General features: G+C 38.8%; 1 protein-coding gene across 1 annotated transcript in view; it reads left to right on the top strand.

The window, feature by feature from the left end:
- The first annotated feature begins 887 nt into the window (after positions 1-887).
- LOC138156702 (GLIPR1-like protein 2) overlaps positions 888-27876 on the top strand; it is a 41781-nt gene continuing 14792 nt past the window's right edge. Inside the window, exons 1-3 of the mRNA XM_069082159.1 lie at positions 888-1055; positions 15391-15636; positions 20697-20800. Of these exons, the coding sequence (XP_068938260.1) occupies positions 888-1055; positions 15391-15636; positions 20697-20800 (518 nt within the window). The remainder of the gene's footprint in view (positions 1056-15390; positions 15637-20696; positions 20801-27876) is intronic.

The raw sequence follows: 27876 nt of genomic DNA on the forward strand, positions 1-27876 counted from the left end.
GATAGATAGATAGATAGATAGATAGATAGATAGATAGATAGATAGATGAATGAATAGATAGATAAATAAAAATGAAAATAATATGATTCTAGGAAGAATTTGGGACTTTAGGGATTCAAATTGGAAAGAACGTGGGTTCTAGAAGTTGGATGTGGGGCTGTGAATTATATATAAGGATTATTATAGATTAGATTATAGATAAGGATTAATTATAGATAAGGATCCTTAACGTTTTATATATGGGTCACGGACCCCATCATCAATCTGCTGAAGCCCAAGAACCTCTTAATGTTTTAAATGCACAAAATGAGATTCCATAGAATTATAGTGAAGCCTAATTATTTTGAAATACAATTATTAAAAGAAAAAAAAAAGGTCATGGACCCCAAGTGAAGAATCCTTGCCCTAGAGGGTTTCCTTCAAGAAGTTTGTAATCTCCTTCTTTAGTTAAGTAGGGTTTTATGAGTGATCCTGCTGTGCTAAACCTGGCAAGCTCTGGGAAGGTGCAAGGGAGAGGGGGAGGAGAGAAGGCGGGTCCAAGATCTCCTGAAAAATCGGAGTCTGGGAGTTCTGAGCGGTTTTGGCATAAAAGAACCTGAGGGCGGGGAGTGCCGTTTGAAGTAAGGGATCCTTCCAATCAAAATTTAGGAAGACATCCTTGTAGATGAGGCTGTCCTCCAATCAAAGTCTTGGAAGCTCGAGGAGAGGGGCGGAACACAGGAGAGAACTGTCCAATCAAAACCCGGGGAGCTAGGTGAAGGGGCGGGGCATAGGAGGGCAAGGTAGGAGGGAATTCTCCAATCAAAGCCTCGGGAGCTGGACAGGCACAGGCTTGCTGCGCATGCCTGGAACCTGAGGCGGGAGGCACAGTGGACAAGTTGGAAGCCATGAGGCCTTGGCCCAGCGTTTTCCTGCTCCTCTTCCTCAGGGTCGAAGCGCGGTCCAAGAACAACGTTCCAGACATCGATGACGTCGAATTTATCCATGAGTGTGTGGAGATGCACAATTTGCTTCGGACACAGCTTTCCCCACCAGCAGCCAATGCCCAGTTCATAGTGAGTGGGTTTTTTAAAAATACTTTTTATTTCTATTTTAGTATAAAATATATATTATATATATAATTAGCAATAAATATATATTTGTACAAATAAATACATTTATATATAAATATGTATTTATGTAAATATATTTATATATAAAATATATAATTAGCAACAAATTTATATAATTCGCAAGTTATATTTAAATCTAAAAATATTTAAGAATTGTCAAATGGTTGCATTTCAGGATAATTGGTTTCCTTTGTAATCTTTTATCTTAAGCATTTAAAGGCATTATTCTGAGAAGCGCCTCCATGGCCTTTCACCATGATGGCAAAGGGTTCCTCTGCTTGTAAAAAAAAGTTATCAATCCCGGGTAGCTAGGTGGCAAAGTGAATAGAGCACTTGCCCTGGAGTCAGGAGGACCTGACTTCAAATCTGGCCTCAGAGACTTAACACAAAAACTAGCCGTGTGACCTTGGGCAAGTCACTTAAACCCAATTGCCCTCCCAAAAAAAGGCAAAAAAAAAAATTAAGAATTCTTGATTTAAGCTAACCCCCTCATTTTACAAATGAGTTGGTCAATAGACATTTATTAAGTGCCTCCTGTGTGCCAGGCACCACACTAAGTGCTGGGAAAGTTTCTGGGGCCCCACTCATGGGTTGCCTCATGATGATGCCCATATGGGGTCTGTTTTGTCTCCAGAAGCCAAACGGCTGATGATACATTGGGCATCCTTAGTGGCGTGTGGTTCCAGTTCAAGGGGTCTCTTCCTCCTTGGTGGTAGACTATGAACACCTGAGCACCTGGGGACTTGACTTGATGAGTGAGCTGCTGGATCTTATCAATGTTGGTAGTGCAGCCATCACCAATGAGCAGTAGACAAGGCCTTCAGCATCTTAGATAGTGTCTTTACTCAACCCAACCAGGATGGTGTTATGATGTAATGGAAGATGGCCATTCCAGGGGCACTATCAAAGAGGCCAGTGTACATCCCATCCATTGGAGGCAGATTGTGGGAGTATTCAGGGAAGGACAGCAAAGGTACACTGCATATCTTACCAAGTGTAATTATAAAGGCAAGCACAAGCAGCTTTCTAGAAGAATGCTATTGTGAACAGCTTTTCAAGGTTCTGATTATACAATATAGTGAACCCTCTATTTATTCAATAATAAATCAGAGTAAAACATTCACAGAAAATCAAGGTACAGCATTCACAATGTTACAACTTACAATATCAAATAATAATATAATAATCAAATAATCAAAATACAGCATTCATAACAACTTATCACTAAAATGGCCCCATAGTTTTTACCACAGTGATCACATAGTTTTGAACAAAGTACAGCCAATCAACTTAGTAACTCAATCATTCAATCATCATTAAGGAGGCTTGCTTAAGGGTCACAAAACACAATAGTCAAAGTTCTCCACTCCTGGGGCATGCTAAGTTACAAATCAGTAACTATTCAGTCATCATTCACTATTCAATCATCAGAAAATACACAGGCCATCCACCCCTCAGTCACAAGTAAAACAATCTTCTCAGTCAGCACACAGTATCCAAGTAAAGTCTTCTTTAAGCTTGACTCAAGGTAGGCTCTCAGATTCCCTGGATCCCCTTCCATGGTCCTAGCTCCTATCTGGATTCACCAAACTGTCACCTGGGTTCAACGGCAGACATCTCCCAGTTCCTTGTCCAGCTCTCTGTGCAGGTCCTGCTCCACACTGAAGCTCACCTTAAATCCTCCACAGTCTCTGTTCCTGGGAAGTCAAGGCTTAACAAAGCCACAAGCAGATAAAATACCGACACCAAAGTCATGCTTCCTCAGTCTTCTGCAGTTTCGAAGGTCCTTAGAAATCCTCAGCAGCTTGGCTGGCCCTTAGACTCAGCAGCTCCTCAGCAGCTTCTCAGCAGCTCCGGCTGGTCCTTGGAAGTCTTCAGCAAAAGTTTCAGCTGGTTCTCAGAATCAAAATCACTTCATCCAGGTTCTCAAAATAAAAATCATTCTCTCCAGCCTGGGCCTCTCTTCCTCAGCCTCCAGAACCTGGCCCCAAGAAGATCTGTCTGACCCAGCAGGGGCTTCTTATATATACACACAGCGTTATCTCCTTCCTATTTCAGCTGTTTCCTGTTTCAACCCCTTCCTGTTACATCAGCAACAGGGGTTCATACCTTCTGTTTCTTTAACAGGGGCTTGATTAATTACTAAGTGCTAAGTACCTGTTAGCTTTGCCAATAAAAAGGGATCAAATTACATTACTGTTACAGTAATCCAACTGAAGAGGGCTCATCTAGTTAGATGAACAACAACATACAAACTGTGGAAGTAGGGGTCAGGTGGTCCATGATGTATCTTTAAGACCACTGAAAAAATAGTTGGGACCTCTTTGTTGAAGGCCCAAGTCAGTCAGTTGTCAAGCTCCAGATGCCTTTGGCTTTGTGTACTTGCCAGACAGGACTATTTAACTAGAACGTGGTCAGCTACAGCAGCCCTGCATCCAGGAGGTCCTGGATGAGGGTGAGTAATCTTGTTCTCACCTCCATATATCTGATATTGCTTTACTTGCACTACTTGATGGGGAGCCAAAAGTTAAGATCATAGCTGGAGACACTGTCAACTATAATGAACAGTAGTCAGTAGCTATTTGGGGAGAGGGGCTATTCTTGGTACTTTGTAGTATTATTAAAGCAATGCAAGAGTTCAGTTGCTATATATAGTCCCCATTGCAGAAGGGATTCACAGTCTACCACAGGGGATCATGTAGCCCCACACTGATAGTGACAATCAGTTGGGTGTCCCAGGCCAAATAAAACCATTTTTTAAATGGGGCACCCTGGCTATTGGGGCTTCTCAGGATTATAGTTGCTTAGGTGCCAGGTCCAGAAATCCCATGAAATGAATCCCTCTCAAGAGAGCCCATTGTAGTGACAAGGCTAAGTGAGGCCAAGCAGCCAGGCCACACTCCTAGTCCACCTTGGTATCCTTGAAATAGAGTTAGGTCAGAGTAGAGACAGGCATTGTCAGACATTTGGCCTCCAGATGAAGTAATCACTCCCTGAGTGAAAGGCCTTCCTCCTCCATCTCTCACAGGAGTCATCATTCCGATCTTCTGCCTATGTAATTGCTATGATGATCGTCTTAACAAGATCTCTGCTGAGGTTTCCCCTTGGGGACCTTTCTTCATCCCAGTATTTTCTCCATATGGTGAGGCTGGGAGTTCTTCTCTGTCTCTTCCCTCTTATCTCCAAGGTCTAAAAACCAGAGGAATGTGGTCTTACAGGATGAACTCTCTGCCTCTAACCCTTCTTTTGACTGTATAGCCCACCTACCCTATGGATCTCACCTACCCTATATCCCACATACTCATAACCATCTTACCTTTCTCTATGGCTGGGTTTGTCCTTGGTGTCTGCCTCCCCCGCTCTGCTGTGAAGGGAATGGGAATTTGAATATCTTCCCGGCCCCTTAATAGACCTAGGGGGGAATTTGAAGACCTCCCCTGCTTTGAAAGTAAACTCTGCTCCCCTAATAGACTGAATGTGATCACATGGAGCTTGTGATGGAGGGAATTTGCTGAAGGGTGCAGCAGAGCCCCCAGGAAGCTTCCCTGCTGTGAGGATAAACTCTGCCCCCTGATAGACTGAATGTAGTCACATGGAGCCTGTGGTGGGAGGAGTTTGCTGAAGATAAGTAGAGCCCACAGAAAGCTGGTCAGAGGTAGCGAGATGGTGGGGGAGAGAGGAGGACCTCAGGCAAGGAGTCAGATAGGCTCGTGAGTAAATATTGATCCCATAGTGGTTTGTGGGAAGGCTGAAGGATGTTGTGGCTCTCAGCATTATTATGGCATCTGAATATCTTTGGTACTATGATGGAATTGGCTTACTGGTTTTGGGATTCAGTTTTGTGGTGTCTAAATAAACGCTTCAGTTCTGTCCTCTATCTGGAGAGTTTGGTATATTTTGTGATCAAATATCATGCAATACTTATAGTCACAGTCTTCATCGTGATTGTGGGCACTATAAATATTGCATTGGCAGTATACCTGCCCAAGGCCAAAACCTGTTTGGAGCCAGGCTTAAGTTCCCCTCTAAGATCTGGGAAAGGTAAGTCACACATAGCATCCCTTCTAAGTTACCCACTTAACTTACAGGATGAACTCTCTGCCTGTAGCCCTTCTTTTGACTGTATAGCCCACCTACCCTATGGATCTTACCTACCCTATATCCCACCTACCCATAACCATCTTACCTTTCTCTATAGCTGGGTTTGTCCTTGGTGTCTGCCTCCCCCACTCTGCTGTGGAGGGCCACAGAGGGTCAAGGACATATTATCAGACATGTTGGCATTGCCCTCATTATCATAAAATCAATTGGCTCACTACCCTAATTGCCTCAGTGTGAGCAGTCATCTGGAAGGAAGGATATGGGGGAAATCTCTTTTAGGTAAATCATAATAATGAACATTTGAAGTCATTCTAATAGGAGAACAATAATGAGTTTGCCCTAATCCTTCTATCTCAGCAGTGGACATGTTGCCTGCTATCAGGGGGTTGGTATTGAGCCAATTCCTGTGTTTATGTAGATGTCATCTTTGTATAATGGTTGTTGAGGTCCATCATCCATTTATCCAGAGGGTCCCTCTTCTTTTGCTGCAGGACAATCAATTTGGTGTCTGGCACTGGGAAAGGGAATGGAGGATCCAGAGTGGCCTAGAATTCAGCATCTCACGGGGTTCCTGTTTATGGACTATGTACTCTATGATTTCAAAAGGAAGAGGCTTGTTAATACATTAGAAAAAACATTTATATAATTGAATGTCATGAGTGTAGTAATAGTAAATCTAAGATAGGTCAAGATATTGGAATAGTTTAGTCTGTGGTACAGAATATAAAAAAGCCAAAGTTGTGTCAACTTTTTGTAAAATGTATGCAAGCAACTACAAGAAACAAAAATAGCATGCTAAGAGAAATGGAGCCCCTTTTAACTGCGTAGTTTGAAGATTATGATAGAAAACATATTTCTGTTAGCCAATTTTCTCTTTAGACAAAAGTTTCAAGTTTATAATATTTGAGGCAGTGAAAGAAAATGGAAATGAAGGTAATGAAGAAACTTACTGCAAGCTTTGGTTCAGTTACTTTAAAAATTGAATTTAATTGTATAATGTTAAAATTATTTGAGAGCGGACCATTGCAGAGCAGGATGCAACAGCTAAATATCTTGATATTTTAAAGAAAATAATCAAAAAAGTGATTAAAAGCAACAAGGTGGCACAGTACATAGTGTTGGGCCTGGACTCAGGAAGACTCCACTTCCTGAGTTCATATCTGACCTCAGACACTAGCTGTGTGACCTGGACAAGCCACTTAAACTTGTTTGCCTCAGTTTCCTCATCTGTAAAATGAACCGGAAAAGGCAATGGCAAACCATTACAGTATCTTTGCTAAGAAAACCCCAAATGGAGTCACAAAGAGTCAGAGGTGACTAAAAATGATTGAACTCTAAGTTGATTGGTGCGCTCCCTGTGCCTCTTCAGACAAATCTTGTTTTTCTCCCTCACTGCAATTGTTTCTCTTTGTGTTTTTAATATTTTATTCTTGAGCATGTCCTATTCCTCCTGAGCTAATTTTACCTGAATCACTTTAGTCCATGGTATTCTACTTATCTTTTCTCTGAACTCATTGACATCTGCTTTCCCAAAATCTAGGGTGCAAAGGAACTAAACTATTTACCCTCTCATTTTGTAGTATAAATTCTTGTAAAGGAGTGGTAACATATTCTTAAAGTTCCCATCATTTCCTCCACAGTTCTTCTCCTGTTGGTAAGAATCAAATCTGTAATAGAATATCTCTGTTTCCTCTACCTTTTGAAATATGAAATTATCACCAAGGCAAATAAAGAAGTTATTAGCTGCTCTGCTTTGAGGCTAAGGGTAGATGTGGGGAAAGACAGACACAGAGAGACTGACAGCTCCAGTAGATTTTTTGATAATTTAAGTCCCTTATTACTGCTATAGCATTTTTAGGGTGTGTTGCCCAAAGAACATTCACATATATTTGTAGTTAAATGCCCACAGAGTTTATTTTCTAATCCTCTGAGGTCACTCACAGATACCTCATGGTTTACTGACAACACTACTAGAACGAATGAGGCCTTAGGCTTCATGGCTTCCTTACCAGGACTTCCAATGACAAGGGACCCAGCTTCCTTTAAATAGCCTTTATCTAACACTTCGAAAAGGTTATTTTGATTCAGTCCTTCTAACTATATTTAAAAAGTTATAGGCCCACCTTGATTCAGTACATTCCTATATTTCATGTTCAGAAGTGGAACAAAGTAAGACACTCAGAAACCATTTAATAGTTAAGAAAAATAGGTTATGAAACCACAGCAAGGAAGGATTGTTCAGCAAGGCTATAGTATTGATGTAATTGATCGCAACTTTTCCTGCCATTGTGTTGGCCAACCCCATGTGGGAGTGCACACTGAAGGAGGAGCTTCTGCCTTGGATTGCTTTTATACTTGGGCTACCGGTAAGCTATGTCAGTGTATCTACAGTTCCATTGTATTTTGATGGAAAAACTAGTTTAACTTATGTGACAAAAAGAGTTTGTGTTACCACTGCTGTAATTCCCAGCCGAGCAGCCCTGTCTATAACATTTAAGGATGAAAATGGAAGGACAGCAAAGAAGACAAATAACAGGATCTGCAAAGATTTTTTTTGTCTACACATTTCAATTTTTTCAAATAGTATCTTATTTTTTCCACTTACATGTAAAAACAATTTTATCATTCATTGTTTTATAAATTTTGAGTTCCAAATTTTCTTCCCCACTCCCTATAAATGTAAGAGTTTTAAATAGATTGTACATGTGCAGTCTTGTGAAATATATTTCTATATTAGTCATGTTGTAAAAGAAGAAACAGTCCAAAAGAAAAAAAAAGCAAAAAATAAAAAAAGTAAAAAGTATGCTTTGATCTACATTTAGACTTTATCATTTCTTTCTCTGATTGTGGGTAGCATTTTCCATCATTAATCCTTTGGAAATATCTTGGATCATTGTATTGCTGAGAAGGGTTGAGTATTCATAGTTGATCATTGCACAATGTTACTGTTACTGTGTACAATGTTCTCCTGGTTCTACTCACTTCATTCATGTGAGATTTTAAAACAAAGTTTCTTCACAAGCAAAGAAAGGGGAACCAACACACTTGGACTTTAATATCACCATCTGCTAGGTAGATGGAGAGATAGAAATGACGCTAAAGAAAACAACAATTAGGGCAGCTAGGAGGCATGGTGAGTAAGAGCGCCGGCCCGGGAGTCGGGAGGACCCAGGATCGGCTCCAGCCTCAGATACTTAACACCCACACAAAAAAACTGGCCATGTAACCTTGGGCAAGTTACTTAACCCCAATTGCTTTAAAAAAAAAAAAGAAAAGAAAACAACAATGGAAAAAGTAGCTGGATTAATATTAATATACATGTGTTTATGTATACATATATGTATATACACATATGAATATATATATGTATATATACACATATGAAATCTGTGCTAGAGACAACACAGTTGTATGAACAATAAAGTATTAATTAACAAGGTACCTAAAGGAGGGAAGATGTCACATTTGGAAAAATCTGGAAGATTTTTCAGACCTTATTAATATTTTTTAAAGTGCTTAAGAAAACAAGTACTGATCTATCTACCTACTTTCTCATATATAAAAAAGTTTTGTTAATATCACCTACATCAGTGTCATTCTTCATGTGAGGGTATCAGTAGGAAATATTCTGATTTTTGCAAGCCATGTTCCATAGAAGACCTCACCTTTACCATCACACAGTTTGCTGAAAGATAAAGACTACAAGATCTCTCTGTGGTTATTGTTTGTTGGTTATAAGAAAACAAAACAAAAATCAGGCGATTCAGAAGAGTAAAACATTGCCTTAAAGGCTTTCTTCCAACAAAGTGTTACCCATCTCTATATCAAGATCATGTAAAATGCCTTGAGAGATAAAACAATATATAAAGTTGTTCAATGATTCTCTTGTCATAGATAAGTTAAGGTATAAAAAAGAGTGCTGAAGATATTTACCAGTGTGATGAAGGAGATCTAATGCAGAGTCCAAGATGATGAGGTATTTATTTTCAAATAACAGGAGTTCTTAACCTTGTGTGTGTGTGTGTGTGTGTGTGTGTGTGTGAGGGGGAGAGAGAGAGAGAGAGAGAGAGAGAGAGAGAAAGGGGGGAAGGGTAAGTATCTCATCTCCGAATATTTTTTAAACACAAAGTAAAATACATAGGCTTACAAAGGAAATTAGTTGTATTAAAAGTTTTTTTTTTAATTTAAATCATGAAACATTATGAAATCTATCTATCCAGGTTTTAAACCCTTTGCCTTTAGATGATGATGTCTTTGGTAGATGAAATTGTTACTTATAGCAAACCCTACAGAACACTTTAGAGAGCTTAACTACTTAATAGAATTTGGTCTAACTAGCCATATTGGCAAAAAAAAAAAAGGGTGTAGAGAGAGAATGTGTATTGCAAAGATTATGATATGCAGTTAAACAGTCAACCTAATTTGGACTTCTAATCAAAGAAGAAATGGAGCGTGGGTTGAATTTCCTTTGGGAAATTACAAAGTTTCTTTAATGATCTCATACTTCCTCCAAAAAAGGCTGATATTTTAATATAAATATTGCACTAATATATTGTATAATTGGCAAGTCATGAAACATTATCATCTCCAAGGAATTTAAAATTAGTATCATGTAAATGGAGAGATGTATGGTGGGTTGTAGCAGCATGTTATGGGAATGGGAGTCTGAAGATCTTCCCTTGGCCCTTTGATAGGCTCAAGTGACTCTGAGAACCCTTCTTGATTTGAAAATAGACTCTGCCCCCTAATAGGCTGGATGTGGTCACATGGAGCCTGTGGCGGGAGGCTTGTTTTTCAGGAATGCCCACACCTCGTTACTTTGTGATTGGGCAGTGGGTCATGAGGGTTGTTACATTTTCTGAGGAGAAGGCTATATATACCCTGATATGAGGTTTTGCTTTGGGGCTCACTTTGGGAAGAGTTGTGTGATGTGGCCAGGTGAGACTCTGGGCAGTCGTTGAGCCCCCCAGCTTTGAAAACCCAGATGTTGGTGCTTCCCTCTCTGGTAACTAACTAGGTGTGGATGTAATGGTCAGATAGCTGGAAGCCTGTCTGCTGATCTGTTTCTGTCTGTATTTTTTGTCTGCTTGTAACTTCTGTTTGTATTCTCTGAAGTTCAGGGTGCTGACTTTTTCCCCTGAACTAGGTAAATGATATATGTTTTATTAAAGTAAAATTGTCAACCCATTTTGAGTTGCTTTCCTTTAGAAAAGCAGATCTAAGAACCTGTGCTAGCAGCCATCCAGGGTATGCTAGGGTGCTTGCTGCTACATGGGTGCAAGTGTACTGTTACATATAATGAATAAGAAACTTTGAAGATTGTTGTATTGAACAAGTTTACCAGTGGTTCAGGATGGGGAAGGGTGAAGAATGTAACTAGTATAGGGGATGATGGCCTTGAAAGAATTTAGGGATCAAGGGATTAGAAATCATGGTGTGGATGAAGAACAGGACTGTGGGTTGCAAGGCAATAGGAGAGGTAGAATGATAATAGATTATGATCTGATAAGGATATTTCAAAGTTCACAAACATGGAAATGGTACATTTGTGGGAGATGCCAAGTTCAAGAGAATGGCTATCTTTGCATGTGGCTGAAGTGAGTTGGAGGAGTAGATCATGGGAAATGTGTAAATTTAGGAACTGTGAGGTTAGGATGTTTAAGGGGATATCTATCTACTTATCTATACACATATGAGAATATATATACATATGTGTGGATACACATATATGCATATATACATATGTACATATGTTCACATACATGCGCTCATACACCCAAGTATGATGGCAAGAGTTGAGGAGGAGAGGAAGACTGTGAGCCAGGCACCAAACTCTTTGAGGAAAGAAGATTGTCTTGGAGTTTGGTAGATAACAGCTAACAGGATTTTGATTGGGTGGTAGATATGGATTAAATAAACCTCAGCAGAGGAAAAGAGGTTTCTGAATTATGATAGCAGAGGACACATGGACAAGAGTTTCCCAGCATGGGAAGACATGGATAGGTTGCAATTTGCATAATTGGAGAAGACATTCAAGTTGGTAAAAGCACAGATGCATTTGAGTATATTTTTAATTTGTTTTTCAAATAAAGCAGTTTTTTAAGAGTTCATTCCTCGGGCTTTCTTAGGGGGGCAGAGCCAAGATGGCGGAGTAGAAGCACGACCTTCCCGCGGCTCCGGCTTCCACCCTCCCCAATCCATGTAAAAAAGGGACTCTAAACAAACTTTGGGGCTGCAGAACCCACAAAATGACACAGAGAAGCTAACCTCCCGCTGAAGACAGCCCGGCAGGCTGGCAGGAATCGGCCAGCGCAGCGCTCTGGGAGCCGAGCCCAGCCCCACGCGGAGGCTTTAGCCCCAGGGCGGGCCTGACCAGCCGCTGGCCAGAGGGACTTCAGATCAGCAGCAACTGTGGCCATTTCCAGATTTATCAATACATAGATGTGAAGGACAAGGTGAGAGGCCAGTGCAGTCTGGACTTTGGGACCCAGGAAGTGGGAGTGCGTGGCTTTTACCCCCAGAGCGAGAAACCACTGAGACGCCTGCACAGCCTGCCAGCACCATGTGGCGGCTTCAGCTCCTGGCCTGCAGAGTGTAGGGGGACCAAGCACCAGTCTGAGGGGTCATCGCTCTTGCTTTAACCTGCTTGGATCTGGATTGCAGTCTAGGGTGGAGGTCCTGGGGTGTGTGTCCAGCTTGCCAGAGCATGTGGAAACCTCAGAGAGGGCACCCATCTAATACCTCTGGCAGCTGAGAAAACCCCAGCGTTTGGGACGAAAACTCCCCTGTCTGGTGGCAGAGTCCTACTGTGGCAAAAAGCCCAAAATTCAAATCATTGAGTGGCAAAATGAGCAGGCAAAGGAAACAAAGCAGACAGAAGATTCCAACATTACACTCCTATTTTGGGGATAAGAAGGAGCAAGGCATGGAACAGGAGGAAAACAGTGAAGTCAGAACTCCTGCACTAAAAGCTTCAAAGGAAAAATACAAGCTGGTTACAGGCCATAGAGGACCTTAAGAAGCAGATAAGAGAAGTGGAGGAAAAATTGGGAAGAGAAATGAGAACAATGCAAGAACATTATGAAATGAGAGTCAACAGCCTGACTGAAGAAAATAATACCTTAAAAAACAGACTGACTCAAATGGCAAAGGAGGCTCAAAAAGGCAGAAGAATGCCTTAAAAAGTCGAATTTGCCAGATGGAAAAAGAATCTCAAAAGCTCACTGAGGAGAATCATTGCTTCAGAATTAGATTGGAGCAAATGGAAGCTAATGACTTTATGAGAAATCAAGATGCTGTTAAACAGATCCAAACAAATGAAAGAATAGAAGGCAATGTGAAATATCTCATGGGAAAAACCACTGACCTGGAAAATAGATCCAGGAGAGATAATTTAAAAATTATTGGACTGCCTGAGAGCCATGACCAAAGTAAGAGCCTGGAAAGCATCCTCCAGGAAGTTCTCAAAGAAAACTGCCCTGATGTTTTAGAACCAGAGGGCAAAATAGAGGTTGAAAGAATCCACCGATCACCTCCTGAAAAAGATCCCAAAAAGAAAACTCCTAGGAATATTATAGCCAGGTTCCTGAATTCCCACATTAAGGAGAGAATATTACAAGCAGCCAGGAAGAAACAATTTGAATATTGTGGAAACACAATCAGGATAACCCAGGATCTGGCATCTTCTACACTGAGGGATCGAAGGGGCTGGAATGTGATATTCCGGAGGTCAAGGGAGCTGGGATTAAAACCAAGAGTCACCTACCCAGCAAAACTGAGTATCATGTTTCAGGGGAAAATATGGTCATTCAGTGGAATGCAGGACTTTCAAGCATTCTTGCTGAAAAAACCAGAGTTGAATAGAAAATTTGACATTCAGATTCAAGAAGCAAGAGAAGCATGAGAAGGTAAACAGGGAAAAGAAATCATAAGGAACTTATCAAAGTTGAACTATTTTTTTTTTAAGCAATCAGGGTTGAGTGGCTTGTTCGGGGTTGCATGGCTGGTTGTTGTTTCTGGGTGTGGTGCTGGGTGTCTGGGCCCGGATTTGATCCGGGTTGTCCCGGAACTGGAGCCGGTGCTCTTGCTCGCTGAGCCACCTGGCCAAAGTTGAACTATTAACATTCCTACATGGAAAAACAATAATTGTAACCTATGAAACTTTTCTCAGTAGTTGAAGGGATTAGAAATATATATGTCTTTATATGAGGGTATGCGGGCATATGAATACATATGTGAATGTGTGTATATACGTTTACAGGTATACATAGATAGAGGGCACGGGACCAATTTAACAGGAAGGGATAATACTTAAAAGGTGAAATTAAGAGGTGAGAGGAATATAATGAGAGGAGATGGGGAGAGACAGAGTGGGGCAAACTATCTCATACAGAAGAGGCAAGGGAAAATGGTTACAATGGAGGGGAAGAATAGGAAGGCAAAACGGAATAGGTCAACCTTATTCCTATTGAATCTGGCTTGAGAAGGGAGGGAAATACACACTAAATAGGGGATCTCACCCTCCAGGAGAATAGGGGGGGAAGGAGATGTGAGGGGGGATGATGGAAGGGAGGGCAGGCTGGGGGGGAGGGAAGTTGGAAGCACCCACTTTTGAAAAGGGACAGGATCAAAGTAGAGAATAGAACAAGTGGGAGGTGGGATAGGAGGGAGGGAAAAATAGTCAGTCTTTTACAATACATCTACTATGTTATTGTTTTGCATTAGCCACACATGTACATCCTATACTGAACTGCTTGTCCCCCCAGTGGGGGTGGGTGGCAGGGGGGGGGAGAATGAATCTGGAATTGAAAGTTTTAAAATCAAATATTCAAATATATATATGTGTGTGTGTGTGTGTGTGTATACTATTATTAATACCATCTTACATGTAAGTAAGAAAAAAGATATACAGGTACTGAGGCATAGAGATCCACTGGAAAAGTTGAAACGGGTATGGAAGAAAATATGGGAGAGAGCAGATTGGAGGTGGGGATATCCTGTGGGACTGCTGTTTTGGGGGGATGGGTGGCGGAAAAACGGGGAGAAAATTTGTAACTCAAAATCTGGCAGAAACGAATGATGCAAATCAGCAGTTAATAAAGCATTTAAATAAAAAATATACTATATATGCAATGAACAAGAAAAAAAAGAGTTCATTCCTCTGTTCTTTTTTTACAGAGTTGTTTAATTTATTTACATTTAAAGTTATAATTGTTAAGTTTGTGCCTTCATTAAACTATTTTATATTGTATTCCCTGCTCCCCTCTTTGCTAGAGCAGTATTAGTCTTTCTGATTTGTTTTGTTTATAGTAAAATAGTCCTATGTCCTCCTACTAATTCCCCTTTCCTACCCAATTCCAAGTTCCTAGAATTTACTTTTATTACTCTTTCTCCCTCTAATTGTAGCTTCTCTTTCCAAAATATATGTTGTCTCTATTTCAATCCCTCCTTCTTTACTCCTTTCCCCTTCAGATATTCCAGTCTAATCTCTCCTGTCTAAATTCTGTGCTTACATCATCCTCTCATTTTGACCTTTTAATCAATGTGGATTTTTGGAAGACACTTGCTGTAATGGTAATAGGATCTGAAGATCTTTCCTGCCCCTTGAACTTGCTGACATAGCAGGAAGGGGTGGGGCAGGAAGAAGTAGGAGCCAGGCTGGAGCCAGTTCAGTGACTGGAAGTGGCGGTACGAACTCCTTTTTTTTTTTTTTTGAGTCAGCCAGAATTTCTGCTAATGACTCCTGCTGAAGACTGCTGGAGATGGGAACTGCGGAGGGGCCAGAGCTGCTGGGAGCAAGCTGTGTGGTGGCTGAGCAGTTACCCTGAGTGAGGAGAGGAGGATCTTTGCCTGGCATAGCCTGTTCTGTTTTGAAGGCTTGAGAATGTGGGTGTTGCATTAAGTATGTGTGCCAACTCTGTGGCTACTGTGATGGCTTTGACTTTCTGGTTTGGGGACTCAGTTTTCTGGTATTTGAATAAATGTTCTAGCTATGTCCCCCTTATAGAGAGCCTCTTGCATTTTATGATGAATAACCATATCGACATATTTTTAGTTACTGTAGACATTGTGAATACTGCATTGTTGATATACTTGCTCTCATTTCTGACCAATTTTATATCTCAGAATGCTGGAACAATTTAAAGCATAACTGAAATTTATTTGTTTTGGTTTGCAGACTTGGGATGAGGCTTTGGCAAAGACTGCCAGAGCCTGGGCAAAGAAATGTGTCCCTGAAGGTAATACTCATTTAGAAGAACTGAAAAAATCTCATCCTGTTTTTAATGGCCTTGGTGAAAATATGTGGACTGGGCCTAATAATGAATATTCCGCAACTATTGCAATCAAAAGTTGGTTCAGTGAAGCCAAGTTCTACAATTATGAAAACAACTCATGTTCAGGAGTCTGTTCTCATTATATTCAGGTATGTATTTTTCATCATCTTCTTGATTTAAAAATTTCCAAAGTGCCTGAATTCTTACTGATTGGGTTTCTAAGGGATTGTTTTTTTAACAACTTAAAGAGATGAAATTATTATTTGTAATAATTCCAATAGAACTAAAACTATTTTTAGTATTTAAGCTTCATTTCAAAACTGTATGGACAAAAATAATTTGTATACAAAACCCATATTTTATTGAAGGATATATTTAAAATTCAAGATGTGTTGAATATAATTAATCTTTTGTCCATTAATATAAATGAAAAGCACTCCTTTAAAAGTAATTTAGAATTCTGGCTTCTGGGAGAAGATCCCACTATTTGACAAAAACTGCTGGTAAAAATGGAAAATAATATGACAGAAACTGGGCATAGAACAATGTCTGACATCATATGCCAAAATAAAGTCCAAATGGGTACATGATTTAGATATAAAAACTGATACTATAAGCAAATTAGGAGAGCAAGGAATAGTTTATCTGTCAGATTTATAGAGAACAGAGGAATTTATGACCAAACAAGAGATAGAGAACATTATAAAATGCAAAATGGATAGTTTTGATTACATTAAACTGAAAAGATTTTTGCACAAAATAAACCAATGCAACCAAGATTAGAAGGGAAGAAGAAAACTGGGAGAGAATTCTTACAACCAGTGTTTCTGATAAAGGCCTTGTTTCTAAAATATATAGAGAACTGAGTCAAATTTATAAGAATACAAGTCATTCCCCAGTTTATAAATAGTCAAATGATATGAACAGGCAGTTTTCAGAAGATGAAATTAAAGCCATTTATAGTCATATGTAAAAATGCTTTAAATCACTGTTGATTAGAGAAATGCAAATCAAAACAACTCTGAGGTACCACATCTTACCTATCAGACTGGTTAACATGACAAAACAGAAAAATGATAAGTGTTGGAGAAGATGTGGGAAAATGGGAACACTGATTCATTGTTGGTGGAGTTGTGAGCTGATCGAACCATTCTGGAGGGCCATTTGGAACTGTGTCCAAAGGGCTATAAAAATGTGCATACCTTTTGATCCAGCAATACTACTTCTAGGGCTATATCCCAGAGAGATAATATAAATTGGAAAAGGACCTACATGTGCAAAAATATTTATAGCAGCTCTTTTTGTGATACCCAAGAACTGGAAATTAAGGAGATGCCCATCAATTGGGGAATGACTGAATAAGTTGTGGCATATGAATGTAATGGAATATTATTGTGCTATAAGAAATGATAAACAGGTGGACTTCAGACAAACCTGGAAAGACTTATGTGAATTGATGATGAGTGAATTGAGCAGAACCAGGAAAACATTGTACACAGTAACAGCCACAGTGTTCGATGACTGACTTTGATAGAATTAGCTCTTCTCAGCAATGCAGGGACCTAAAACAATTCCACAAAACTCATGATGGAAAATGCCATCCACAACCAGGGAGAGAACTATGGGGTCTGAATACAGATCAAAGCATACTATTTGCTCTCTTTTTGTTTGTTTGTTTTGTTTTTTCTTCCTCATGGTTTCTCCCATTCATTCTAATTCTTCTATACAAAATGACTAATCTGAAAATATGTTTAATAGAAATGTATATGTGGAGCCTATATCATATTGCATGCTATCTTGGGAAAGGGGGAGGGGGAGAGAGGTGGAGAAAATTTAAAACTTGTGGAAGTGAATGTTGAAAACTAAAAAACAAATAAATTTTTTAAAGGAAATTAAAAAAAGAAATACATTATACTCAACATAGAAAGAAGCAGGGTAGGGAAAGGAGAAAAGAAGTGTAAGGGGAGGGTAGCATCAAAGATGGAATACTCATAACTAATTTTAACATTCAAAATTTGGTCATAAAAGAGAGATTAAAAAGAGAAAAAAGTATGAGCTAGAGATCTGAATCTTTAGGAACAGATCATTTCATTTATAGATTTCTGTTGTTGATCAAATGTGTTCACCATTTTCTTTGTGGAGTAGTGGACAGAGGAAAGAAAAAATATATACAATATTATGATGGAAATATGTCATCCATAATCATAACAATGAACATGAGTGTGATTAAATCATTCATAAAACAGGATGCTAGCCAAGTGAATCAGAAAGCAGAATTCAATAATGTGGTTATTTATTAAAAATAGTTGTAACATAAAATTCAAATCATGGTGGAGCAGAGTAGAATTTATTATGCTTTAGACTAAATCATAAAGATGAGGGTGGAAATCATCTCAAAGCAACAGTTAAAGTTAAAAGAAATTAGCCAGGAAAGCACATTATGCTTAAAGAAATCATAGATAATGAACTAATATTAATACTTAATAGATATGCACCAAAGGTAATGGCATCTTAAATACTTAAAGGATAAGTTACTTTAAATACTTAAAGGATAAGCAGAGGAGAAATAGCAACATTGTAAGGTCTGGAAACTACACCATCACCCTTTTCAACCTCTGTGAATTTAACAAAAAGACAAAAAATAACTTAAAGACCTGACAGAATTTTAGTAAAGTTAGATGTGATAGATAAATCTCTGCGGATTGCTAAATGAGGAGACAGGCACAGGGAACAAACCTGTGATTTCTTTAGTAAAGGGAACTCCTAGGTGAAGAAATGCCCTCTACCAAAGGTGGTTGATAATATCTTTGCAATTTATGATTTTAGAGTTGCCTTGAACACTGACAGGTGAAGACTTGCCCAAGATCACATAGAGACAGGATTTGAACGGAGGTCTTCCTGACTGCAAGGCCAGTACCATGCAATGCTGCCTCTTTTCTAAATGGGAATAGAAATCAATATTGATATTTCTTCCATGAATAGCACCATTACCAAAACTGACTGACTGATAGGCCATTAAAAATTATAAATGGTTGTAAAAAAATCATAAATATGAATCATATCCTTTGTGATCCATAATGCATTAAAAGTATAATCAAAAAGAGGAATTAAAAATGTATTCAGATTTAAAAGGTGACAATTTAATGACAAGGTCAAAGAACAAATCATAAACAATAGATAAGTTCATCAAAGAAAATGACAACAAGGTGATTACCTAAACTTATGTGATATAGCCAAAGTAGTCCTTAGGATAAAATCTATCTGTCTAAAGACTTCAATCAACAAAGGAGGGAAAGGATAGATTAATGAATGTGGAATGCAACTTCTGAAATTAAAGGAGGTATAAAATTGAAAATATTAAATTGATAATATTATTAAAACTTGAAATTTAAAAATACTAATAAAATATATTGTTAGCTAATCTGATTTTGGAATCAGGAAAGCCAAATTGTCAGGTTTGGGGTTTTTTTTTAATTTAAAAAATAATTCACAACAAATGAAGAAGTAAAAGAAATTATTATAAACTTTTGCCAATAAAACTGATAAATGACATGGAGGAATCTTAACAAAAACCATAAAATACCAAGTTTAATATGATAAGAACTAGAGAATTTAAATAACTCAGTCATAGAATAAAGAAATTGAATAAGAAATAAAGGAACTCCCAAAGGAAAATTACCCAGCGTCAGATACATTTAAAAGTAAATTTGATCTAACAGTCAAGGAAAAATTAACTGCTACAATTATCTGAGGTATCTGGAAATAAAGAATTCTACCAATCTTCAATAAGACAAATATGATATTAAAATCTAGATTAAGGAAAAATGAAGCAGAGAAGGAAAATATAGACCAAATTTTCTAATGAATATTGATTTAAAATATTTAATAAAATATTAGTCAAGTAGCTACAGTAGCCTATTAAAAAGATTATATGCTCTGACCAGGTTGCATTTATACCAATAATGCAAAGGTTCGTTCAATATTATTAAATTTATAAGTATAGTAGATTACCATTGATAACTCCAAATCACATGATTATATGAACAAATGCAGAAAAAAATGTTTTGACAAAATATTACACCCCATTGTGTTTTTTTTAAAACATTAAAAAGCAAAAGAACAGACTTTTCCTTTATAAAGAATAAAATGACTATCTAAAATCAAGTGTCCTATAGAAATTGAACTTTTTTCAACATTCCTTGTGATTAGAGCTATAAAAGGTTTAACTTAGGTGATTAGAACTATAAAAGGCTTAGTTTCAACATTCTGGTGATTAGAACTATAAGAGGGAAAATTGTCATAAATCTTTTCCTGAGCTCCAGATAACCTGCTTCTAGCTTCTTTCAATTCCTAATTCAGTGGCTGCAAAAGGTAGTTGTATTTTATATCTTTTTAAAAATTCTTGCATTATATGCTTTTAATCTTTAGTTATTAGTTTTCACTGGATTTTGTGGTTCATGAGTGATGGCTAAATTTTTTTTTAAGGAATTGGGGGTTAAGTAACTTGCTCAAGGTTACACGGCCAGTTATTTCTGGGTGTGGTGCTAAGTATCTGAGCCCGCATTCAATCCTCAGGTCGTCCCAACACTGGGGCCCATGCTCTTACTCACTGAGCCACCTGGCCGCCCCTATGATGGCTAAATTTTTAAAAAGAAAAGAAAACCTTGTATCTGTTGGACTAGGCCAAATAGAAGCCTACAGTAGTTTCATATTATATTTGAAATGAATATTGTTAGGGACACAATTATGTATGATCAGTCTTCAGGCAAAGTTCTTAGGTCCTTAGTCTTAAGTTGGAATCTGATCAACAAACATGAGAAAGTAGCTTATAGATGTTCTCAAGCTTAATCCTAAAATTTATATTTAAGGACCCATGTAAAAAATGTTTTAGATCAGGATAGAACTATTTTGTCAAGTAAGTTAATAAAAAGACTCTTGGTAGTGTTAACCATATGGGATATAACACGTTATTTCTAGGACTCTCTGGTAGGAGATACCTTAACTGTTTAAGCTTCTAAACAAACAGCTTTAGTTCTTTGTACTAGATCCATGAAACACCTCTCAGAACAGTGTTTTATTTTCTGGTCAGCAGCCATCTTTTCTTCCTACTGGCCCGCAAATGCTGAAGTTTGTGACCTATTTCATGTCCATCCACAATAGTGAACTGTATGGATTAAACTGCCTATTTCATTTTGAAATTGTCTTCTAGCTCGTTTGGGATAATACCTACAAAATTGGCTGCGCCATTATTGAATGTCCTAGTGTCGGAACTGTTCTGAATGCAGCACATTTCATATGCAACTATGTACTAAGGTAAGATATTTACAATTACTTTAATATTTTAAACCACCATGGCTTAGTTTAATGAACTCTACTGGTGAAGATCAACAAAGTCCTCCTCTTATATTATTTCACCATGGTTTGGTTGTGGCCTAGGGCTCTCAAGACTACTGTCAGCAGAGTACAATCTTTGTTAGGTCCTGCCAGGCTGAGCAGGCTTGGAATGTATCCTTGTCTGTGTACTCTGCTGCTTTTATCCAAAAGCCTATTAATATAAACTTTAAAAAATCCTCAAGAGAAGATTGGCCACCAAGTGATTATTACTGTTATTAATTATTACTATTGCTGTTGTTGTTATCATTGTTGTTTGGCAAGAACAACTTGGTAAATTATTTAAAGATTTTAAAAATCCAATATATTTTCCTAAACAGTTTTTCCAAATTATATAGTCTGTATGTTAAAATGTTTTAAAAACAGTAGGATGCTATGCAAATGTAAAATACATTTTTAAAAAAATAGAATATTGATTTTTCTTTGAGGAGTCACCTTATATAAATAGTTGAACATTAAAATATTACCTCCTAGGAACCTCGTGAGTTGTAGTCTTAAAGTCATAGTATTGGAAAGGACCTGAGATAAAAATTATTAAAGGGTCTATTGATTAGATACTGAATTAACATGCATAGATAGTTATCTGCAGATTTTACTTATGTCTAGAGTACAGGCTTGTTGGGCTGAAAAGTCAGTGGGCCTTGAGCATTCGCTTCAGCAACCTTATGTAGAATGTGGATACACAAACAGCTTTGCAAAATGAAATTTTACAGAAAGCAGAACAGGAAGATGAGAGCGTGTTGTTGTGGAGTAATTTTAGTCATGTCCAAATCTTCATGACCCTGTTTGGGGTTTCTTGGCAAAGACACTGAAGTGGTTTGTCATTTTATCTCCCACTCATTTTACAGATAAAGAACTGAAGCAAACAGGATTAGGTGATTTGCCCAGGGTCATACCACTAGTAAGTGTCAGAGAGTAGATTTGAACTCAGGAAGATTAGTCTTCCTGACTCCAGGCAAGACATTCTATCCACTGTACCACCTCGCTGTCCACAGTGGGAAATAGAAATAATATAAAAAATAAGGTGTCAGTTTTAAATTTGCAATTGCTTTACATTTATCTACAAATTCTATGTGTCAGTTTTTCAGTTCTACTAACCTGTTAACTCCTAGAGGATAAGTTCTAATCAGGTGTTATTTATATTCTTACTTCTTCAAGGGTATAGTACATTATGTTGTTGAACAATGAAAGGAAAAAGGACATAGGCATTTACTATGTATATACCATGAGCTAGGCACTTTACGTGTTTCTTGAAGACAATGACAATATCTCAGTTCTTGGATTTGCCACATCATGTACAAAAGTGCCCTCCTCATAATAGATAGATGTTTAATGTATTTTTTGAGTAAATAAATAAATGAACAAGTTATGAGAACAGTGATGATGATTTGGCTTTAAATTATCAATGCTTGGGAGACAGGATCAAAATAACTTTTGACTTTTTGCAAAAGATCAATTCATTCCTCAGAGGAGGAAGATTTGCCACTAGGGAGTGAAGATAGCAGAGCAGAGGAAGCTTTACAGGCTAGTTCTCCCAACATTCCCCTCCACAAAACTTATGTCAAATCAAATTCTGTAGCTGCAGAGCTGGGTCAAGATGAGACATTTTTCCAGCTGAAGACAACTCAGGAGGTCGGAAGGAGAGGACTGCAGCTTTGAGGTGGGAGTGGGCCTAGAGCACATACAGTGGCAACACCAGCTGTGTAAGTTAGAGGCAGCTATGACAGCAACAGCAGCAGCTTCAGGAGCTCTCATCCAAGACATAGGAAGGAGATTGGACAGCTGGTCAGAAAGAGATCAGAAGGGATACTCATGCTGGCATTGGGCACGGGATTGGGCACAGTTTTGCAGTTCTATTGCCCACATCCCCTTCTTGGTCACAGTTCCAAAGTGGAGAGGAATGATTGTGGTTACAAGGAAGCAGGAGCCCTGAGGAGTGACAGTGCTTGTGGCTATGGCTGTTAGGGATCAGGTCCCTTCCTGGGTAAGGACCAGAGCACAGACCAGTAGAGCAGTGATCATACCTCTCTCTGGATCCCACTATCTTGGAAGCACCAAAGACTTACAAATCCCTAGAGCCAGCTCTGCAAACAGCAGGACTTGGGAGGAAAGGATGATCAAAAACTATATCAAAAGCTATGTGGTGTGGAGCCAGGATGGCAGAGAAGTACTTACAGTAGTTCTTTTCTGGTGGCAAACAATTGGAAATAGAGGGGATTCTCATCTGTTGGGGAATGGCTGAAAAAACTGTGGTATAGTGATTATGATGGAATATGTTGTGCTTTAAGAAATGATGAGCAGGAAAAAAAACAAAACCTGGAAAGTTTTACATGAGCTGAGGCAAAGTGAAGTGTACTGTATACAAAGTGACAACAATATAAGATGATCAGCTGTGAATTACTTAGCTATTCTCAGCAATACAATGATCCAAGACAACTTGGAAGGATTTATAATGAAAAATGTTATTGATTCCCAAAGGAAAAAAGCTGGTGGTATCTGGATACAGATTGAAGCGTACTTTCGTACTTTATTTTCCTTGAGCTTTTTGTTGCTGTTGTTGTTATTGTTTTTGGTCTGTGTTTTCTTTCACAACATGACTAATATGGAAATGGTTTACATGACTACACATGTATGACCTATATTGAATTGCTTGCCTTCTCGGTGGGGCAGGGGGAAAGGAGGAAGGAAGAGAATTTTGAACTCAGAGTTTTAAAAATAAATGTTAAAATTATTTTTACATGTAATTGGGGAAAAATAAAATACTGAATAAAAATTCTAAACAAAAAAAAAAGCTATAGAGAGTTTGAGGAGAATTATGATTGAGAAAGGCCATTGGAATTGGTGATCAAAAGATCACTGGTAACTTTAAAGATAGTATAGAATGGATAGGATATAATAGAGATGGGATGGAATGATGAGATTGGAAGCTGTAAAGCCAAGCATAAGCAACTTTCCAGAAGAATGCTGCTGTGCACAGCTTTCAAGATTTTGATTACATAGTATAATGAACACTCTATTTATTCAATAACAAATTAGAGCAAAACATTCACAGAAAATCAAAGTACAGCATTCACAATGTTAGAACTTATCACAGATAATCAAAAAACAGCATTCACAACAACTTATCACAAAAATGGCCACATGGTTTTCACCACAGTAGTCACATAGTTTTGAGCAAAGTACAGTCATTTAGTTAATCAATCACTTAGTAACTCAGTCATTCAATCAACTCAATCATCTTTGAAGAGGCTTACCTCCCTAAGGGTCACAAAATACAAAAATCAAAGGCCTCCAGTCAAGGTGCACACTAAGTTACAAATCAGTCACTACTCAGCATTCTCTTAAGGGGTAGTGTAAACTACACAGGCCATCACCCCTCAGTCACAAATAAGTTACAACTTCAATCAGTCACTACTCAGTATCCATGTGATATTTCTTCATCTTCACCCAAGGCAGGCTTTCAGCTTCCCTGGATCCCCTTCCATGGTCCCAGCTCCTACCTGAATTCACCAAACTGGATTCAAAGGCAGACATCTCCCAGCTCCTTGTCCAGCTCTCCATACAGTTCCTGTTCCACAGTGAAGCTCACAGTGTCCAATCCACCTTAAATCCTTCACAGTCTCTGTTCCTGGGAAGTCAAGGCTTAACAAAGCCACAAACAGACAAAGTATCAACACCACAGTCATGCAGGCATCTCCTCAGCAGTTTCTCAGCATCTCCGGCTAGCCCTTGGAAATCTTCAGCAGAAGTTTTAGCTGGTTCCCAGAATCAAAATCACTTCATCTAGGTCTTCAAAATAAAAATCATTCTCTCCAGCCTGGCCTCTCTTCCTCAGCCTCCAGAACCTGGCTCCAAGAATATCTGTCTGACCCAGCAAGGGCTTCTCCTTATATACACACATGGCATTAGCTCCTTCCTGCTTCAGCCATTTCCAGTTTCAACTCCTTCCTGTTACATCAGCAACAGGGGTTAATACCTTCTGTTTCTTTAACAGAGGCTTAATTAATTACTAAGTGCTAAGTACCTGTTAGCTTTGCCAATACAAAGGGATCAAATTATATTACTATTACAGAAGCCAGATTGTAAGAGGTAAAAAGAGAAGGAGAAGAAAGAAAGTGAGTTTAACTACAGAGAGCAGGTTATATAGGACAATAGTTAGTACGTATGGAAGGATCCAGTGAGAGGGGGTTTTGTGTGTGTGTGTGTCCCCCAAGATGGAGGAGATATATGTTTGTAGGCAGTAGTGGGAAGAGCCAGTAAAAGGGAAGATTGAAAATAAGTGATATAATGGGAGTGACAGAGGGGACACATGTTGGAGGGGATCACTAGTGTAGTTAAGTGTGGGCCTTGGTGAGGAGTAAAACCACTTTTCATGTGAAGTGGGTGAAGGAGGAGATAGCGGCATAGGCATGTAAGTGGCACAAGATAAGGAATAGGGGAGAAGAGGGAACTTGCAGTAAATGGCGTCTCTCAGTGGAGAGCAGAGAGGAAGAGGGAGCCATGGAAGGTTTGAAAAGGGATGGAAAAGTTTGAAAGAGCCATTGTGGAGAATGGGATAATGAGCCCTTAAAGGAGGCATGTTATGTTTGCCTAGTGACAGTGAGGGCCCAGTTGAGGTTGTGTAACATAAATTTGTTGTGTACCCAGTCAGAATAGCTGCATGATTTTCTTCACCTTTATTCAGTGGCATGTGTGTAGGAGCAAAGATGGCAGATGGGAATGATTCAAGACTGAGTCTTGGACAAAACCTGCTGATAAAATACTTAGTTGGAGAAGTGGATTAAAGAGAAGTTGATGACTCAATGTCACAAGAAATATTAAAAGTCAAAATACTGACAAATACATATGTATATATATATATATATATGAAAAATACAACTGATCTGGAAAACAGTTCAAAGAGAGATCATTTAAAATCATTGAACTACCTGAAATCCATGACCAAAAATAAGGGCTTGCTAATTATATTTTAAGGATTTTTGAAAGAAAACTGCCTAGAAAAGTTAGAGAATATCAACAGCAAAAAGACTACCCAAAGACCCTCTGATCTTCTCCTGAAAGAAACCCCAAAATGAAAATTCCCAGAAATGCCATAGCCAAAATCAAAAGCTTTCCCTGTTGAAGAAAAATACTACAAACAGCCAAATAAAAGGATCAGTGTCAGCATCACACAAAATTTTACATCTACCACTCTAAATTAGTAGAGAGCTTGAAATAAAATCTTCCATATGATAAAAATACAGACTTACAACCAAGAATAATTTGCCCAGAAAACTGAATATAATCTAATGTGAGGAGAAATGAAACTTTAAAAAGAACATTGTTGATGAAAGGACCAGAGCTGAGTATAAACCTTGAAATGCAAATGTGGGAATCAAGAGAAATGTATAAAGGCAAATACTGGAAAACTGGAAGGGACTATATATAAGGATGTGTTAACATAGCTGGGCATGATGGTACATGCCTGTAGTTCCGCTACTTGGGGACCTTAGGTGGATTGCTTGAGTTCCAGAACTCTGAGCTTTAGCGATACTAAAGCTAATTTATGCCCCCAGGAGTGGAGTGCAATCTTATTCCAGCATCTTCTCCTCCTCTGCATTACACAAAGAGTTAACCCTTCTCTTTGCCAAGCATGCACAAGTGAACTCATTCCATCCTATCTATAGCATATTTCCCACTCTGTCATCCCTACTCTCTAATTTTCAGTTTCTGTCTGTTGGCTGTTCCCCCAATGGCAACAGACAAGCCCATTTCTTCTACATCCTAAAAAACCTTCACTATCTTTCTATCCCTTCTAGTTATCATCTCATATCCCTCCTCCCATTTGTGGCCAAACTTGAGAAGGCCATCTGCAATAGATGCCTCCACTTCCTTTCTTTTCACTCACTTAACACTCTACAATCTGGCTTCTGACCCCCTCATTCAACAAAAGCTGCTTTCTCCATAGTTACTGATTAACTCTTAATCAAGACTAAAGGCCTTTTATCAATCCTCATTGTCCCTGTTCTTTCTACAGCCTTTGACACTATCAGTCACCTTCTTGATACTCTTTTCTCTAGGTTTTCATGACACTCCTCCTCCTACCTATCAGATCTTTCCTCTCTCTTGCTGGATCTTCATCTCAGTTATGCCCACTAACAGTGAGTATCTCCCAAGGCTCTGTCCTGAGCCATCTTCTCTTCTCCCTCTATATTATTGCATTTGGTGATCTCAGTAGCTCCCGTGGTTTTATTTATTATCTCTATGCAGATAACTCTCTGGTCTACTTATTAGTCCTACATTATCTCCCCACTTCTAGTCTTGCATCTCCAGCTGCCTATTAGACATTTCGTACTAGATGTCCCTAAACACCTTAAACCCTAAGTGTCTGAAACTGAACTGCTTCCCCTTCTCAGGCAGGATGTTGTCCATAGAGGGACAACACTCAGAGGAAGTGGACTCCCCAGGTGCAGCAGCAAGCACCCTAACATACCCAGGATGGCTGCTAGTACAGGTTCTTTGATCTGCTTTTTAAAGGAAAGCAACTCTAAAAGGGCTAACAATCTTACTTTAATAATTAAACATATATCATTTACCTAGTTCGGTGGGAAAGTCAGCACCCTGAACTTCAGAAAATACAAACAAAAGTTACAAGCAGACAGAAATACAGACAGACAAAATAACACAATTCAGCAGACCAACAGAAAGGGCTTCTAGCTGTCTGATCATTACATTCATACAGTTAGTCACCAGACTTCTAGCTGTCTGACCATTACATACATACAGTTCTCTCTCACCAGAGAGAGAAGCACTAACATCTGGGTTTTCAAAGCTGGGGGTTCAACAGCTGCCCAGAGTCTCATCTGGCCAAATCACAACTCTTCCCAAAGTGAGCTCCAAAGCAAAACCTCACCTCAGAGGTATGTGTATATATATATGGATGGATGGATGGATGGATGGATGGATGGATGGATGGATGCATGGATGCATGGATGCATGGATGCATGGATGCATGGATG

The sequence above is a fragment of the Petaurus breviceps genome, unplaced genomic scaffold (assembly GCF_028583685.1).
Source record: "Petaurus breviceps papuanus isolate PSGF00001 unplaced genomic scaffold, PetGlider_PUasm1.0 156, whole genome shotgun sequence".
Lineage (NCBI taxonomy): Eukaryota > Metazoa > Chordata > Mammalia > Diprotodontia > Petauridae > Petaurus > Petaurus breviceps.